This window comes from Micropterus salmoides, unplaced genomic scaffold, assembly GCF_014851395.1.
Source record: "Micropterus salmoides isolate LMB-PRFRI ecotype aquatic unplaced genomic scaffold, ASM1485139v1 Ms_hic_scaffold_12, whole genome shotgun sequence".
Lineage (NCBI taxonomy): Eukaryota > Metazoa > Chordata > Actinopteri > Centrarchiformes > Centrarchidae > Micropterus > Micropterus salmoides.
In genome coordinates this window covers 33,384,911-33,401,762 of record NW_024040263.1, presented here as the reverse complement: position 1 = coordinate 33,401,762, position 16,852 = coordinate 33,384,911, and the positions used below count along the sequence as shown (strand labels likewise).

General features: G+C 42.5%; 1 protein-coding gene across 1 annotated transcript in view; it reads right to left on the bottom strand.

Moving 5' to 3' along the window:
* glra3 (glycine receptor, alpha 3) overlaps nucleotides 1–16,852 on the bottom strand; it is a 59,199-nt gene that overhangs the window by 31,972 nt on the left and 10,375 nt on the right. Inside the window, exons 2-3 of the mRNA XM_038714631.1 lie at nucleotides 10,190–10,320; nucleotides 8,300–8,367 (exon numbers count right to left, since the gene is read on the bottom strand). Of these exons, the coding sequence (XP_038570559.1) occupies nucleotides 8,300–8,367; nucleotides 10,190–10,320 (199 nt within the window). The remainder of the gene's footprint in view (nucleotides 1–8,299; nucleotides 8,368–10,189; nucleotides 10,321–16,852) is intronic.

Sequence of the window (16,852 nt, the reverse complement as noted above, 5' to 3'; positions counted from 1 at the left end):
CGTTTCGATACATTGCCATGTTGAAACGCGCATAATTAAAGTCGTGAAACGTTGCAGTTTCACAGAAAGTACTTGGTTGGGTTTAGGCAACAAAACTACTTGGTTAAGGTTAGGAAAAGATCATGGTTTGGGTTAAAATAGCTATGTATGTCAATTAAGACTTAAGTTAACTAACGTTAATGTCAATTTACCTCACTCGCCTAAATAAAAACATTTAATGTTTTGTTTCGCACGGGACACAAACCCTGTTCTCCTGCTTCAAGGTCCGGGTTCTGGCCCTCTATCCACCCCAATCACCTCCTTACTTCGTCTTTTCTCTTAAATATCATACTTGCCTTTACCATCAAAAACTGACACAACAGGGCTTCCCTCAATACGTCGAACTATGACGTCAAAGGGATCCCTAGTGCGTCACAAACTGACGATTATGGCTCTTGACCAAGCGTCCATATGTGACGACCTGGGAGTGAGACCGGGTTGTTCGCGCAGGCTCACCAAAACAGAATATTGGGGAAAAAATAGAATAGAATATTGGAAAGACTGGAAGATTGGAAAAACGTTGCCTGGTCCGATGAGTTTCAATTTTAGCTGCAACATTCACGTCAGAATTTGGCGTAAACAACATGAAAGCTGGTTCTTGAATATAACAATGAGTTCACTGGAGTCCAGCGGCCTCCACAGTCACCAGATCTCAATCCATTAGAGCCCCTTTGGGATGTGGTGGAACTGGAGATTCGCATCATGGATGTGCAGCCAATAAATCTGCAGCAACTGCGTGATGCTGTCATGTCAATATGGACCAAAGTCTCTGAGGAATGTTTCCAACACCTTGTTGGAGGCAAAAGGCAAAGGGGGTCCGACCTGGTACTAGCAAGGTGTACCTAATAAAGTGAGTGTATATTGCAATTCCAGCTCGTTCCACTGCCCCAAAATGAAATAAAATGATGAAATAAAGACAAATAAAAAAAGAGTGCTGCTTTAAAGAACCATCACAACCAGCTAAGGTGCAGGTAACAACAAATCAGCTAAACTGTTCTACCACATGTTTTTAACTTGAAATGGTTTCTGTGAGGACAAACCAAAGCTGTGGTTCACATCTGCATGTTTACTTATATGAACTAAACACTGCTCCCACACAGAAGAGAAAGGATTAAGAGGGATGTAGAGCTTGAGTGAACAAATGAAAAAAGAGAGTCCAACAGTAGTAAATCTGTTTAACGTGGATGGCGTGTACAGACCAGAGTGAACCAACCTGGCTCTAAGCGCTCTGTGTGTGTGTGTTTATACAGTGTACATAATGTGTTATACTCAGCATTCAATTCAATTTACGCTGTATCTCTTCTCCTCTCTGTTTTCTCCTCTCTTTCAATGACACAGTGTTAAAAAAGGGAAAACTGTGTCACAAAACAATCAGCATTACCATGAAAATTCTGCTTTAATCTAAGGCATGCTGCATGAATATACCTTCACAAAACATTCACACAATCTTATTTTTTGACATGGGAGAACTTGGCTCAGTAGATATACTGCACATGTCACTGTTTAAATGGCTAAAACTGTGCGTTAGAAAGCATGCAGTCATATTAAGTGCCAGACCGTGGGATAGAAGTCAAACAAGTATCACCTGGAGGTAAGTGGGCATTACAGCCACACTCTAGAATGACCTCAGCAGTTTCCCAAGGTGGTTACATCAACAAATAAATAAACCAACAAAAGAGAAGCGGCCTATTCTACAGTTTGCAGCAGTTAATTCATTGCAGCCACACATTATTATAATTATTATTATTGACAGTAACAATTAAAACCATTTTTTTTTACACCATTAATCAGTTTATCCATCCATTAATTATATAGATCCTAGCTGTTAATTATTGTTGCTACAGTCATGCTTCCTGGCATGTCAGTAAAACATTTTGAAATGTGTTGCTGATGCAGTGAGGTTATGTTACTCCTCTTTCTAGAGGAGTGGATAAATGAAAAGACAGATGGTGAGAAGTGAAAGGTCTTAATCCTGTGACCTATGGCCCCCATGTCTCTCTCAGTGCTCTCACTCTCTACACTCACTGTTCTTGTCTTTTTTTAAGTTCGCTCCATGTGACTGTCAGATTCTGCTCTCACTTTTAAAATCACACATCTGACAGCTTTAAATGTCTGTGTGTTTACTAACCACTACGAGCAAACTACATACTTACGTGACAAAACAAAGAATATACACACTTCAATTAATAGTTAAAACAAGAGATTTTGCCCCACTATTTAGATGAGATGTTCATTACTATCAGACCTCTGCTTAATGCTTTTTTGTGCTGGAACTTTTCATGCTGTCCAACAAAAAGCAATACAGCCTATAAGCCAGAACAAGCTTCTTTTCACTTACGGGCTTGTTTAAGGTACTAATGCTAAAAAAGAAAACTACAGACATCTTCAAAATAAAAAAGTAACCTCTCACACAGACAGAAGGCCAGTATGACACTCACCAAGCTGGCACAGTGTTGTGTAAACACATACAGTATACTGTCATGACAAATTCATTGGAGTCTGATAAATAATACAAGTCAAATGTAAGCAAACACACACACACACACGGCATTTCTGTCAGAACAACTCCCAGCGGTGCCAAAAGCACTTAAACCCTGTCGCTTCTATCATTCAGCCACTCATCCATCAATTCATCTTTAGAGAGGCCTCGACTGATCCCAACAATGACAGAAAGTGAAGTGGTGTCAGAGCGTAGTGAAGTGGGAAAATATATCTCTATCTAACAATCAATCACTGGTGTCAATCAGTCAATGCTAACAGGCTAACGCTGAAGCTGCAAACAGCTCTTTCTTCCTTTGAGTGGAGACGTCCACACGGGAGGCGTGGCATGAGCAGCGCATTAGTAGGGCAGCAGCTTCAGTGCCATCTGTGTCTACACAGGATGCGTTCAGGAACAGCACTGAGCGTAGGTCATCTGTGTTTTGGCGGTGCTCCGAGCCTGATACATAATCATTGTAATTACGCTCATAAAATGGAAGAAAATAGACTTGCAGTGAAAAAATAGGCATCTGTGTCAAGTTTAGTCTGTGCAGGCATTATGCAGCCTGTGTAGAGAGCTCAAAGAATGAATGTAGGAGCGGATCGGTTCCACCAGACGGGCTTGAGAGGGATGAATGTGGCAGAAAGACTTTCTGTGTGGACATGCTGTAAACCTGTTCTGACCAGCTAGTGGCCTATAAAGGCTGCATTGTTTATTTGACCTCATGAGCAGTTGATAAACCAAATATCAAAGCGTTCTTGCTCTGGATGCATGAATAAAATACTGTACATAATATATTGCAAGTGTGGATGGATGACATCGTGGAAGGAATCACAGCTACTTTTAACCCACCAGTATCTTTGAAGTGCATTCTGTATGTCACAATTTCTACTCGTTTGTCCTAACGCTTACCCCTGGTCAGGGAACCCCGAACAGGTTGGGACAGCTGTGCAGCTCTCCTAAATCCTAGAGGAGACATTTTGTCTAATCTAATGGCAACATACCGTGAAAATCCTTATCCTGGTCTGCATACGTGTGTATGCATAATTTCAATGGAAAATGCAGCTTGTGTGCAGCCTGGACTGACTTCATAACACTTTAAAATATTTGCTGTCAGAGTTACTAAATGTCTTCACTGCACATCTGCTATTCCTGTCTGCTTGTCTGTCTCTTCAGATTTCTGTCTCTGTCTGCCTCGCTCTGTCATTATCTCTGCTTGTCAGTGTGTCATCCTATCTGGCCACATTTTGAAGCTTTTCTTTCTTGCCCTCCTGGTACTGTAGGTGCTAATAAAGAACAGTACATAGAACAGCTCCTGGTCATATCTTAAATAAAGACAACCCAAATGAAGAGGTGAGCAATGTGATTCCTAATCCAGAGTGAAAATATTTTTGACATTGGGCTTCTGCAGTAGATACGATTAGATAAGACACATATTCTGCTATTCTGGGCAAGTATATACAGCAGTTCTATTTCATATAGGCTTCACCCTCTAAGGCTATCGCTAGTGGGTTTATCCCTCGCGTGCACGTGCAACACTAAAGAGCTTCATGCCCACCAGCTGTGTGGCCATCACAGTCTCACCCTGTGTAGAAATAGCCGGGAGACCTGACATTCTTACTTTTCTTCAGCACTTTTAAGAGCTGCTTATGAACGAGAAGAAGGACTTCCTTGAAGAGGATGATTTCCTCAAGCCAGCTGAAGAGAGGAGGGCAGAATGACGGCAGCGTCATGAGAGTGTGCTGCGTCCGCCTTACAGGCTTCATCCAGCCCGGGGACCTCCATCCCCAGTGTGAGGCTCGTCTCGGGCCGGAACAAGCCGGCCGAGGACTCCCCCTCAGCGTCAGCTGCCTATATTGCGCTTGTCTCTCTCCCGAGGAGAGACACTGGTGAGCGGACAACTTTGCCGTGCAGGACGAGGAGGTGTGGCTTCCCACCTCCTCGCTAAATGACGCTCTGGGTTTTCTGCTTCCGGATGAGCAGAGTCGGATGAATGGTGGCGTCCTAAGGGAGCTCTCCGCCATCATCCAAAGGGCTGCCATCCACAAGCAGCCTTGTCATTGCTCAGGAGCTCGCTCCCCCGGATAAGATGGTTGGGGTTCCTCGCCCTTAGCCAGCTAGCTAAACCCTGTATGTCCACGTTCCCCCCCTATCAGACGCTACCAGGAGGACGCGGCAGCCGACCCCATGACCCTGAGGGCTCCTGTTTCCCATTACAAAGATGGAGGGATTCACGGACGTGGGCTTCCCTCCCGTGCCCCCCCTCGAGCCCACCCTCACCACCTTCTTCAGTGTGAAGCCCGGGCAGACAGTAGCCGGACGGCGTGTTGCCTTTGTGTCACAGCCAGTGTGGCTGTCACTCTGGGGTTTTCTGTGTTTTTAAAGCATTGGGAATCCCTCTAGCATCATAGCTGAATGCACTGGGGGAAGACCTTTAGTAATCTTTTGACCGCTAAGAGTAGGCGTAGTATATAAATAACAGAAAAGTCCAAGTAAAGAGGTGGATGGGTGGGTCAGAAACTGGACTTTCACCAAGGAAAGTTTGTTTCCTGTGCGGACAATAAACGGCAACATTGATTCTTTCTTATATTTATTTTACGTAAGTAACGTAGTTGTTATTTCAACCCAACCCATGGTCTTTTCCTAAACCTAACCAAATTGTGACATTTCACAATGTTAACCACTTGTTTTATTTTGAAAGTCTAACCAGATGTTACATATGTATTATTGCTAACTAAGCCCTACATGTGCAAAGATTATGCTAAAATGTACCCAGGGCATTAAAAAGTGATGCCAAGGGGTCTTGACCAAGTGTCCATATTTGCTGAGTTGGAAGTGAGAATGTGTCGACCAAACAACTCATCAACTTCCTGGTCAAAATTCACCTGCTTTCCTGTTGTCACTTCCTGTGTCTCAGATCTCCTGTGCATCTGCCTGCTTCTCCACATCCTTTACCAACCACCACAGCCAAATACTATCAGACCACGCCATCTCAAGCCAGCCTGCCTCCTGCTCTCGTCAGCGCCACCAGCCACCACTTCCTTCAGCATGCTTGTTAATAAACACTGTTAACTTTTGCCTCTTCTGCTGGGTTCTGTGTCTTCTCTTGGGTCCACCAACACCAACACACTGAGTAAAGCCCCGAATAGTCAGCCCTCTACACTAAACTATCTTCCATCCATCGTCAACCGCTTCTCCTGCGTACAGGGTCGCGGGGGGCTGGAGCCAATCCCAGCTCACCACTAAACTATCTTGATTTATTTAACTGGCAGGATTGAGCATCCTGTCAAGGACAAATGTATCTACTTAAAAATATGTGTGTGTCTATAACTGCAAAGTGCAGAAAGCCTTTTAAAGGCCGGGAAGGTAAGTTTGAGAAACTCCCTTGTTCCTGAACACCCCCTCACTTCTGGGCTCCTTCCAAAGCCACGCCCCCAAAACACGTGAACACGCGTTGCCGACACCGCTGGAGGACGAGCAGAATGTGACGAGCAGAGAGGAGCGCAGTGCAGCGGCTCACATCAGGGGTAAGAAAACATCTAATTTATTGCCTTTTAGTACTCACTATCTAGCTAGCATGTTAATATTGGATAGGTTTAAAAAGACTGACTTTGATTCAGTGACCAGCTGGCCCCTTCCATGCACCACACATGGCTGACCTTCCTGAACCAGGACAGAATAACGGACAGTTCAGTCAGGCAGCAGACAGACAGTTTGTAGTGTGGCAGTGTGGAGCACTTGGTCACAGAGTCGTGATACTGAGTTTCTGTTTCTGGAAGCAACTGTTCTCCTGATCCACCAGGACAATACAGAGGTTTAATCCTAGCAGGGTGGAAGATGTAATGTCACTAACTGCTACACAAATAATTCCCTCCACTGTGTGGATGAATGTCTGTACATAGTTTTTGTTTCATTCCCAGGAGGTTAGAGACTGGATAATATTTTCTATCTTTTTTTAAATAAAACATTAAAAATGATAAATGCTTTGTCTTTACACTTGCAGCATAAACAATCAAGCAACTATATTTATGTCTTATGTCTGAAATAATGACATCCGAATGTGCTATAACACTTGTTTATTGTTATTATATACCACTAAAACTGCAACCAATAACACAAATAGATCATTTTTAAACATCATTAAAAATAAGTATATACAGGAAGAAAGACAAGGTGTGTCCAGAGGCATGTTGACTGATTATGAAGACAGTTCAGACTTTCCATGTAGCATCGTATCACTGCTGTGGAGATGATTAAATATATCACAGTTACCTCTCTGACATTATTACCACATTTCAAAACCAACCATATTACTTTTTGATTTATATTTTGCTGTATCTAGCAACACAGTTGGGGCAGGAACACCTGACTGAACCCCATGTTGACGGGGATCATCAGGTCTCCTGGTTCTGCTTCTAGGCAGCTCCTCAGTAGCAGACAACCGTTGGAGGAGGATGGCGATGAAACTGTAGTCCTTCTCCACCTTCAGTGGACACGGTGGTTGTAATCCAGGCCAGCCAGCAGGGTCCGATCAGCATATACTGGTGGGAAGCACAGGGTGTTGGAAGACTCCAAATCTACAGGTGACCTGAGGGCACCGGAGAAATAAAACATACAGTATGTTTTACTACTGGTAAAATAAATAATGGCACAACAGCACTAATTACAGTAAAAGATTTTTCACACAGTAGGTTTAGCTATATACAATGTCAAACTATGTAATAAGTAGTAATAAGTAATAGCTTATAGACCAGAAACGCAGATACTTTAGCCAGCGTTGTTTATGTACACTAACATTGAAATGTCTCTCATTAACTACAAAAGCGTACAGCTACATCACCACATTTGTAAAAGAGTAACATTCAGTCAAACAACGCTTACAGACACAATAATATTAAACACACAAACAGATTAGATACAAGGTAAAGATATGTGTAAACACAGTATAACAATAACCCTAGGTGGTGAATAACTAATCCGGCGCAGTCTACATCTACATTGTCTTACCTAATGTCAGCGTGTTTTCCAACTCAGCTGCAGCTCCAGATAATTCATCATCTCTACTCTGGCTTGCTACACCAGCCGGCACTGGTAGCTACCCTTAGCTGAATGCTAAGTATGTAGCTACATTGGCTAGCGATGAAAGTAACAAATTACCAGATTACCTGTCCCGCCAAAATAAAGCGAACACAGTGTAACTTTTCAGTCCCTTGGGGTCCCTCAGTTGTCACCATCGTTGAAAAGCCACGCAGATTATGTCTGGTCTGACCGCTTCGTGTCGTCAGTTCTGAGAGAGCTGACCGGGTGCGCACATGTGGGCAACTCCTGTAGCAGCCCCAGCCAATCATTGCAGTCCGGATGGAACGAGTGTCTGTGTTTACTGCAGCCCTGAGAGGACTACAGACTCCTGGTTTTTATACTCACTTTTTCAGACCACCTAACTTTTTAATATGCATTGGTGTATAAAGACAGTTTCAACAAATATGACAAAAAGTGTTTTGGAAACTACTTGCCCACCCTGCCTTTAAGCTCACAAATAATAATACTCGTAATGCTGCTTACTTTTCACCTCTAATACCCAAACAGTAACATTTCCATGTTTACTATGTCACCAATGGTTTTCATGTTTTAAGTTCAGATCCTTGCAGAAACTGAAAGCACTGTAAGTGGATACCTGTAGATGACTATATATTTTAGATTTTGTTTGATGAAACAAGGTTTATCTTAAACACATTTGTGTACAACGTAACCTCATTTACTGACAGTATCTCTGTTACATACCATGGTGGTTTCAGCAATGGAGCCAAAGCTGTTGATGAAAATGTTACAGGAAACATTGACTGGAGGACCTGCAGAGTGAAAGATAGAATGATTACAATAGATGCATTTATGATATAGGTTCAAGGTTAACTTATTTAGTTATTTAACACATGGTTCTCCAATGAAATGCCCCTTTGTAATACACACACAGGACACTAGAACTGTTCACCTGCTCCACCTCAGCTCCACTGATGTAGACGTTGTGTGTATTTGTGTCCATTTTCCTACAATCAACGATCAGCACCTTGGTTTTGCTGGCGTTGAGCAGTAGCTTGTTCTCTGTGCACCACTCTTCTTGACTGACGATTTCTTCCTAATGTGAACTGTCAGTCTGTACTGCCTTCGGTCTGTTTGTGATGAAGTCAAATATCCATTTGCAGAGTGTAGGACTCAACTCTAGAGTGCTAGGTTTGCCATCTGTTTTAATGGGGGAGATGTTTTTAATGCTGAGCTGAATTATTTGAGTTATTTTCAAGATGTGTGGCCAGTTCTCTGTAAAGATGAGGACACAACAGTCTCTAGATCAGCGGTCGGCAAGATAGCTGAAATAGATCTCAGTCACGACAGCAACAGTTTCTCACATAATCACTTCCTCTTAAGTGATTGCGCCTACAGAATAAAAGCACGAACGCCTGAGTCTTCTTTCATCCATTTTGTTTTCCTGCAACCGGCCAGGAGCAGGCTGGGTAGTATAGACTTGGATTCAAGCTGGGTTACCTTAGCTCTTATCCCGGCTCTCTTACCCCTGTTGCTGGAGACATGTGAACCAGGTGTAGTGGCTGGGCGGTCGTAAGATGTTGTGGGCTGTGATCTTCTCTAGGTCTGCGGCACTTAATCCAATTCCTGTGCTTCGTTTTCCAATTTTGGTGAGGGTATTTCTGTCATAGGTAATACGTGCTTCTATAGATAGTACATGCTTCAGTAATAAAGGGAAAAAAACAACAACTATAAACAAAAATGTAGTGAAATTTGAAGGAGCTCTTCAGTATCTTCTGTCTTTGAAGGTGTTTTGGGCTGAGAGCTTCACCTGTGACAACACAGTTAGCTGCAAGGGATGTTAGCACAAGTTTCTCACTGTCGAGCATCCCTCCGGCAATATGAGAAATGTATACTTACTGTACTGTCTTACATATTGTGTCCCCACACTAAGCTACCATTTATCGCCAGGAACATGTTCAAATGTTTGTTTTCAATGATATAATAGTGATTTACTGGATGTGTTTTATATTAAATGTGTTTGTTGGTTATCTGTAAATCCTATTACAAAGGACCTGCTCTAAATAGGAAAAGTGCAATGAGATAACTTATGTTATGAATTGGCACCATGTAAATAAAATTATATTTTATAATTATAATAATGTAAAGACACTTTTGTGTAAAGCCCCCTCAGAAATGTTGACAATGCTTGCCATGATTGCTAAACAGCACGATAAAGGAGTATGGTTAAAGAACAATCAAGGAGGGGAACTGAACTGGAGCGTAATAAGAACAGTTACATTTGGATTTCTTTTTGACTGGCTAACCTCAAATGTCCAGTTTGTTAAGTACCTGATTGGAAATGTGCCTGACAAATTCAACACGTTGCTTTGTCTGTTGTCACCTAGGATATGGTAAAAGTTTAAGCTCAAGATCAAGTGAAGTTCCACAATAAAAGGTTTTCATGTTCCCATAAAACGTTTGACATTTGGGAAACAGTGTGCGTCCACGCTGACTGCGTTAGAAGATCACAGCTGTGGGGACTGGTCCAAAATCATCATCTTGCTGTTACACAATCTATCCATGTGATTGTGAAAAAGTGCCTCACAGGGGAAGTTCACTTCCAGACAAACGTATAACTAGGTAGTTGCATACCTTTAAAGTTTGGCCTTATCCTGGCATCATATCCAGATGTCCTCCCCATCAGCTTGTCCAGAAAATCAGAGGGAGACATTGGGACCTGTTGTGTCCTCGCAGCACTGTCCACCTCCTTACACTGACCCACACTGTCATAGAGACAAAACACAGGCAACACAATAAATCATCTGTGACATTTTCACTGCAGGACGTGAATTGTGCAGCTCTCCTGGTCAACCGATGTAAAGCACCACAGTGAGTCAGTTTACTTACTGTTTATTACAGCCTGGTGTGAGGGTTTTATTTTTGGTTCCTCTCTTTTGGGCTGTGTTTTGTTTGTCTGTTTGTTCTCTCTCTCTCTCTCTCTCTCTCTCTCTCTCTCTCTCTCTCTCTCTCTCTCTCTCTCTCTCTCTCTCTCTCTCTCTCTCTCTCTGGGAGCAGTCAGAGGGGTGGCATTAATTCTCTGGTTGATACGCCTGCTGCCCGTTAAAGAATCTACACACCTCATCCTGCTGCTCTGAGGCCCTAATTATACCCCGGTTTCACTTTCAGTCTCCGCTGGAACGTTGAGTCTCATATTTAATCTAATATTGAGTCTAATATTAAACAAACAAGCAGCAGTCAATACAGAGCCTAATAGAGTTCGGTCACAACTGTATAGCGCACCAAAGTGGCTGATGGTGCAGCGTAGTTCATCAGGAAAACATGTTAATTTAAGTCTGTTTATCTTTTTAATGTAAATAATAGCACTAATTACAAAGAAAAATACATTATTTGTGATTCAAAATAAATGACTTAGTGACCCCCACAGATGCAGGATTTTACTGCTTCCATTGGAGCTCAGACCCTCCTCCACTTAACTCGCTTCTGGGTTTCTGGCCAGTGATCCTGACAAGTACAGTTTGAAGAGTGACATGCCGGGGAGAGGGGGGTGACATGCAGCATGCAGCAAAGGGCCACGGATCGGACTCAAACCTGGGCCTCAGCCTTAGTACATGGCAGCCATTCAAGATATGTGGCACTGTTTCAGTAATCTGTTCTGTGGTGTGATGCAGACAGTCAGGGACCTGAATTGTAGGGAACCAGACAGAGAGGTTGAGTCTGGTTGGAAGAAATTGTAATCTGGCTTTTATTGTGATTCTGACAATGCCCTCATTGAGTGCAGTGTTCTCAAGACTTGTGATCAGCAGAGGAAAGACATGCGAGTTTTCCCTGAAGTTTCAGTCCAGTGTTGTTGTTTGTGTTGACGGACACACACACACACACACACACACACACACACACACGCGCGTTCATTATGAATCCTCCATGCACGCCAAAGTTAGTCACGGAGTTCCACAAGGTTCTGTGCTGGGACCAATCCTGTTCACTTTATAGATGCTTCCTTTATGTAAGTTATTCTTGAACAAAGTCAAATTGTAAATACTAGCCTAGTTTCCAATTGCTTAAGAGAAGATAAGATATAACTTTGGGTGCTGATGGGTTCAATTCCCCACTGTGACACATCCACCAATGTGTCCCTGAGCAAGACACTTAACCCTTAGCTGCTCCAGAGGCGTGCGACCTCTGACATATATAGCAATTGTAAGACGCTTTGGACAAAACTGTCAGCTAAACGAATAAATGTGGGAGATTTTGGTTGACATAGCAGCACTAAGGAATATAAAAGAACAGATGCAGTATTGTAGAAGTATTAACACACTATTTACACTATACAAGAAATAATAATCATTTACAACCAGACAGATATAATATATAATAATGTTTTATTGAAAATAAGTTGAATTATTTGTAATCCAGTTATTGAAATCATTGTAAATACTAGTTCTGCATTGCTTTATGAATATTTAAATATTAAGAAGAGCAGTTACCTCATATGTCTTCATCATATTTTGTGATATTATAACATCAGCATGTAGTTTGTTTCTAACTGTAAAAACAATACATTTGATTTTATTTTGCTCAATATGAAATGACAATGACACGATACAGACATAGTATGTTTTTTAAATGTACTGTTTGGAATAATTCTCTTCCACTGAATATATTAGTGGCTCTTAAAAGAGCCTTTGTTTTGAATTGACGCTGTTGATAGGTTGAGGAGATATTGGGTCATCAGAGGGATGGTGGAAGGACATTAAGACTATTAACTGCATGTTGCCAGGACACTTCACCTGCAGAGTGAACGCCTTTCTTACAGCCAGTGCTTCTCTTGACTCAGGGCATGTCACCTTTACCACGACTTCAGCAACGTCAGGTGACGCTCCAAGGATTCTTCTGTACAGTCACCGCTGTAAAGCCAGGATGCCGATGGAACACTCATCGAAGATCTTCTACTCAGGTGATAAGTTGCGCCTAGGGAATGGCCTCATCCTGCCACTCACCAAGTGAAATGCTTAGTCTCCTACAAAAACATAGGGGTTGGCACCTTCAGCTTCTGGAAGAGGTGCACCTGATTAGGTCCAGGGCATCATGGCGGAGGGATTTATTTGCCAGACCAGCTTTATGGAAATGCTGACTTCATTTTCCAGCAGGACTTGGCACCTGCCCGCACTGCCAAAAGTACCAAAACCTGGTTCAGTGACCATGGGATTACTGTGCTTGATTGGCCAGCAAACTCGCCTGGCCTGAACCCCACAGAGAATCTATGGGGCATTGCCAAGAGAAAGATGAAAGACATGAGAGGTGAGCAATGCAGAAGAGCTGAAGGCCGCCGTTGAAGCATCCTGGTCTTCCATAACACCTCAGCAGGGCCACAGGCTGACAGGATTTCAGCGATTTGTCAAATCAGCGATTTGACAGGACCAGTGGATTCCCTGTAGCTGGGGGTCATTGCTGTGATGCTAGCTAGGCCTGATGGTTGACAGCAGATTGTCAAACTTAGTGTCCTAATTTCCAGTCCATGAGTGACCATGGATGTATTATTAAACTGGATAAAGGGACCCAAAGATTGTACCTATTCAGTTGAAAAGTCATAATAATAAGAATCATAATTGATGTTGTTTGCTGTTTGAAATGTCCTGTAAACAGTTTTTACACATGTCTCTTTTACAGCAGTGCTTTTGGGTCAACAGAAAGGATTTTTCACTGCAATACTGGAAAAATTAGACGCAAAGGGGGGCTGCACACCCTCTCCAGGTCTTAATATACATCCAAAAAGTGAGTCAACATGTCTGTAGAGCATCAGACATTACTGCTATATAAAAGGGGAAAATATCTTAACAAGAGGGACTTGGTCAATTTTATGTACGAGTGTCCTCTGTCCTTCAGATGTAAGTAGACTGCAGAGTCTTGACCTGAGGAGTTGGCCCTTCTGTGTTGAGCCATGCGTTTGTGTAGTGGTTGTTTAGTCTCCCCAATATACAGGTCTGTGCATTCCTCACTGCATTGGACCGCATACACTAGATTGCTTTTCTTGTGTTTGGGTGTGCGGTCTTTGGGGTGGACCAGTATCTGTCTTAGTGTGTTCTTGGGTTTAAAAAACACAGGGATGTTGTGTTTGTTGAAAATCCTCCCGAGTTTCTCTGATTCTCCAGACACAGCTCAACACAGAAGGGCCAACTCCTCAGGTCAAGACTCTGCAGTCTACTTACATCTGAAGGACAGAGGACACTTGTTTGAGGACCACCAGGTGCACATTTTAGACAGAGAAGATGGATGGTTTGAAAGAGGTGTCAAGGAAGCATCTACACCAGGGTGGAGAAGCCGTCATTGAACAGGGGAGGGGGTCTACGCCACAACTCAACAAACGTAACCTATTCACCTCAGGTGACGATGCCAACGATGGTCGTTCAGTCTTGGCCACCGGTAGTCCTAACGACTGTAACGACTGTCGTCACAGCAACCGGGAACACTAACGAACCAGCGGTATCGATGATCCTGGCAAACGACCCCACTGAGGTTCAATGACCATGGGATTACTGTGCTTGATTGTGCTTGATAACCTCAGTGGGGTCGTTTGCCAGGATCATCATAGCTGAAGAAGTCCTTTGGATGAGGGACGAAACGTCTTCTAGTATCTTCAACTAAGTCCAGTTGCCCTTGACTTTAACTTTCGTTGTATAACTATGACCTGGATGACTGAGAATCTTCACAGACATAGTCAACTAATGCAATCTATTACAATTATTAGCCCAACCTTTTGGGTCAAAACCTGGACTTTCACCCAGGAGGCTGGTGTTTGTTTCCCGTGGGAAACAAAAGAGTTGAATCATTTTATTTATGTTCAACTCAAACCATGATCTTTTCTTAAACATACGTAGTTTTGATGGCTAAACCTAACCAAACTGCGACATTTCACAACATTAACCACCAGTTTAATTAAGTCTAACCGGACATTGCATATTTATTATCGCTAACTTAACCGCAGAGATCCACACGTGCAAAACCAACACTAAAGGGTACCCAGGGTGTTAAAAGGGGCCAAGGGGTCTTGACCAAGCATCCATACGTGACACCCCGGGATAAGAATAGGTTGGGTTAACAGTCACACTCAAGCAGAGTTGTCAGCTTAGAGCATCTTAAATCAGCTGTTAAGCTGCTTAGGTTGCTGTAGCGCTACCTCTCCCCATATTTTCTTCTGCTCTTTTCCCCTCTGCTGCAATTGCTTCTCCTCCTCTTCTTTCTGCGCCTTTTCTCTTCTATTCTCTCCTCTAAAACACGAAAACAATAGAAAGCAATGTAGAGCGACACAGCACAACATCCAATGCTTATCAATAATGGATGAGTTTTTAATGTAGAATGAATGTCTCTCACACACAAAGGGGAGAGTTGAATGTATTTAATGTATTTTTTTTCTATGCTGTTTTAATCCGCTGCTGCTAATTCTCCAAACTTCATTGTGAGACGGTAACGCAGTAATATCAGATTCACAAATCCCAGAAGATTAAGCATCAGCATTCATCTGAACATATAAAGAAGATATCACCTGTTCTCTGCAACTAAGATGCTGAAAAACCCGACCCTGGCTGGGAGAGGTTTGATTTGAAGAGTTGACAGAATTATTTATAACTAGCTCTCTGATTATGCAATGAAGCATCCCCATGAAGCCAACATGAAGAGACAGAGAGAAGAGGCCTTTTTCATCTGGCCATACCGAGTGTGCCTAGGAGACCTTGGTTTATCCCTTCCATTATGTAACACCCTATCTCTATCAGCACGGCAACAAGCATGCAGGAAAGTGCAATGTTCAAGAATACATCATTCTAGAGTAGATCTGTGGATGTGGATAAGTGTGAGCTAAATGTACTACAGGACTGTTCAGACTTTGACCTGTCAGTTTCTTCCTGCACACAGAGACCAGTGATGTTGTGAAACAACAGCCTGAAGTGTTGAAACTGGACTTTATTGAGCTGCTAGCTCTCTGAATGCTGAGGTGTTTATTATTGGCCTTCCAGCTACAGCTAGAAGAGGAGTTGAGAGCAGGGCTGGACATTAACTTTTTGGCTCACCTGCCAAAGTGGCTGGTAGATGAAAAAATCCACCGGCCAAAAATAATAAAATGCCTTTTGTCACATATACATTTGTTAATTGAGATAAGGTATCATGTCAAATACAAACTTAATGAAGAGCGAATTTTGAAGCAAAATTATATCAGTGCAATTAAATGTAATTAGCTTCTAACACTTGCGGCTTTCACGCTGCCTTATTTCATTGGGGTATTGCGCCAATCTGCTGGCTTGCTGCAGTTTATGAAAAGGTACAGAGCAGATTTTATCCACAACACGCCGCTGCTTCCTGTAAAGCTGGACCGCTATGTGAAATCACGGGATAAAGGCCTCTTCACACGGGATAAAGCTGCAAACTTTTGTTTGTCAGAATTTCAATTTCAGTATTAGCATTTTTGGATCTCCACAACATATTACTAGACCGACTGGAAAACTGGGTGGAACTTTCTGGCACAGTACTAAACTGGTCTGAATCTTGATTAAAGGACAGGGACTACTTTATGTCCTTCTGTTTAACATCTACGTGCTTCAACCGGCTCAGATTAAGAAAAACAACAAAGTATGTTACAATAATTATGCAGACGACACACATATTTACATAACCATATTACCAGGGGACTATGATCCCATACAAGCGCTGGTTGAACAAATCAACCACTGTGCCAGAATTTTGTTCAGTTAAACAAAGATAAAACCTCAGTATCTGTTTTTGGGGAGCTGAGGACAAACGATTTAGTCAGCACTCAGCTTTAATCAGCAATGTTAAGAACCACAAACCAAGCTAGAAGTCTTGCTGTAGTGATGGACTCAGACCTGAATTGAACAGCCACATTAAGACTATCACAAAGTCGGCCTACTGTCACCTGAATAATACATCAAGGATCAAAGGACTTCTGTCTCAGCTGGACCTGGAAAAACTCGTCCATGCATTTATCTTCAGTCAATTCAACTACTGTAACGGTGTCTTTACAGGGCTCCCTAAAGAATCGATCAGCTAACGCCAACAAAGTGGATCACATCAATCCAGTTCTGAGGTCTTTAGATTGACTTCCTTTTTTTTGCTCCATATATCTGGAACAAACTCCCAGAGAACTGCATGTCTGCTACAACTGAAGACTTTTCTTTTTGCTGCTGCCTGTTATTATATTAAATTATAAGCTTTTGATTTACTTACACTGCACTGTGGCATTTACTCTCCTACGTTATATTGTTTATATTTTCTATTTATGTCTTT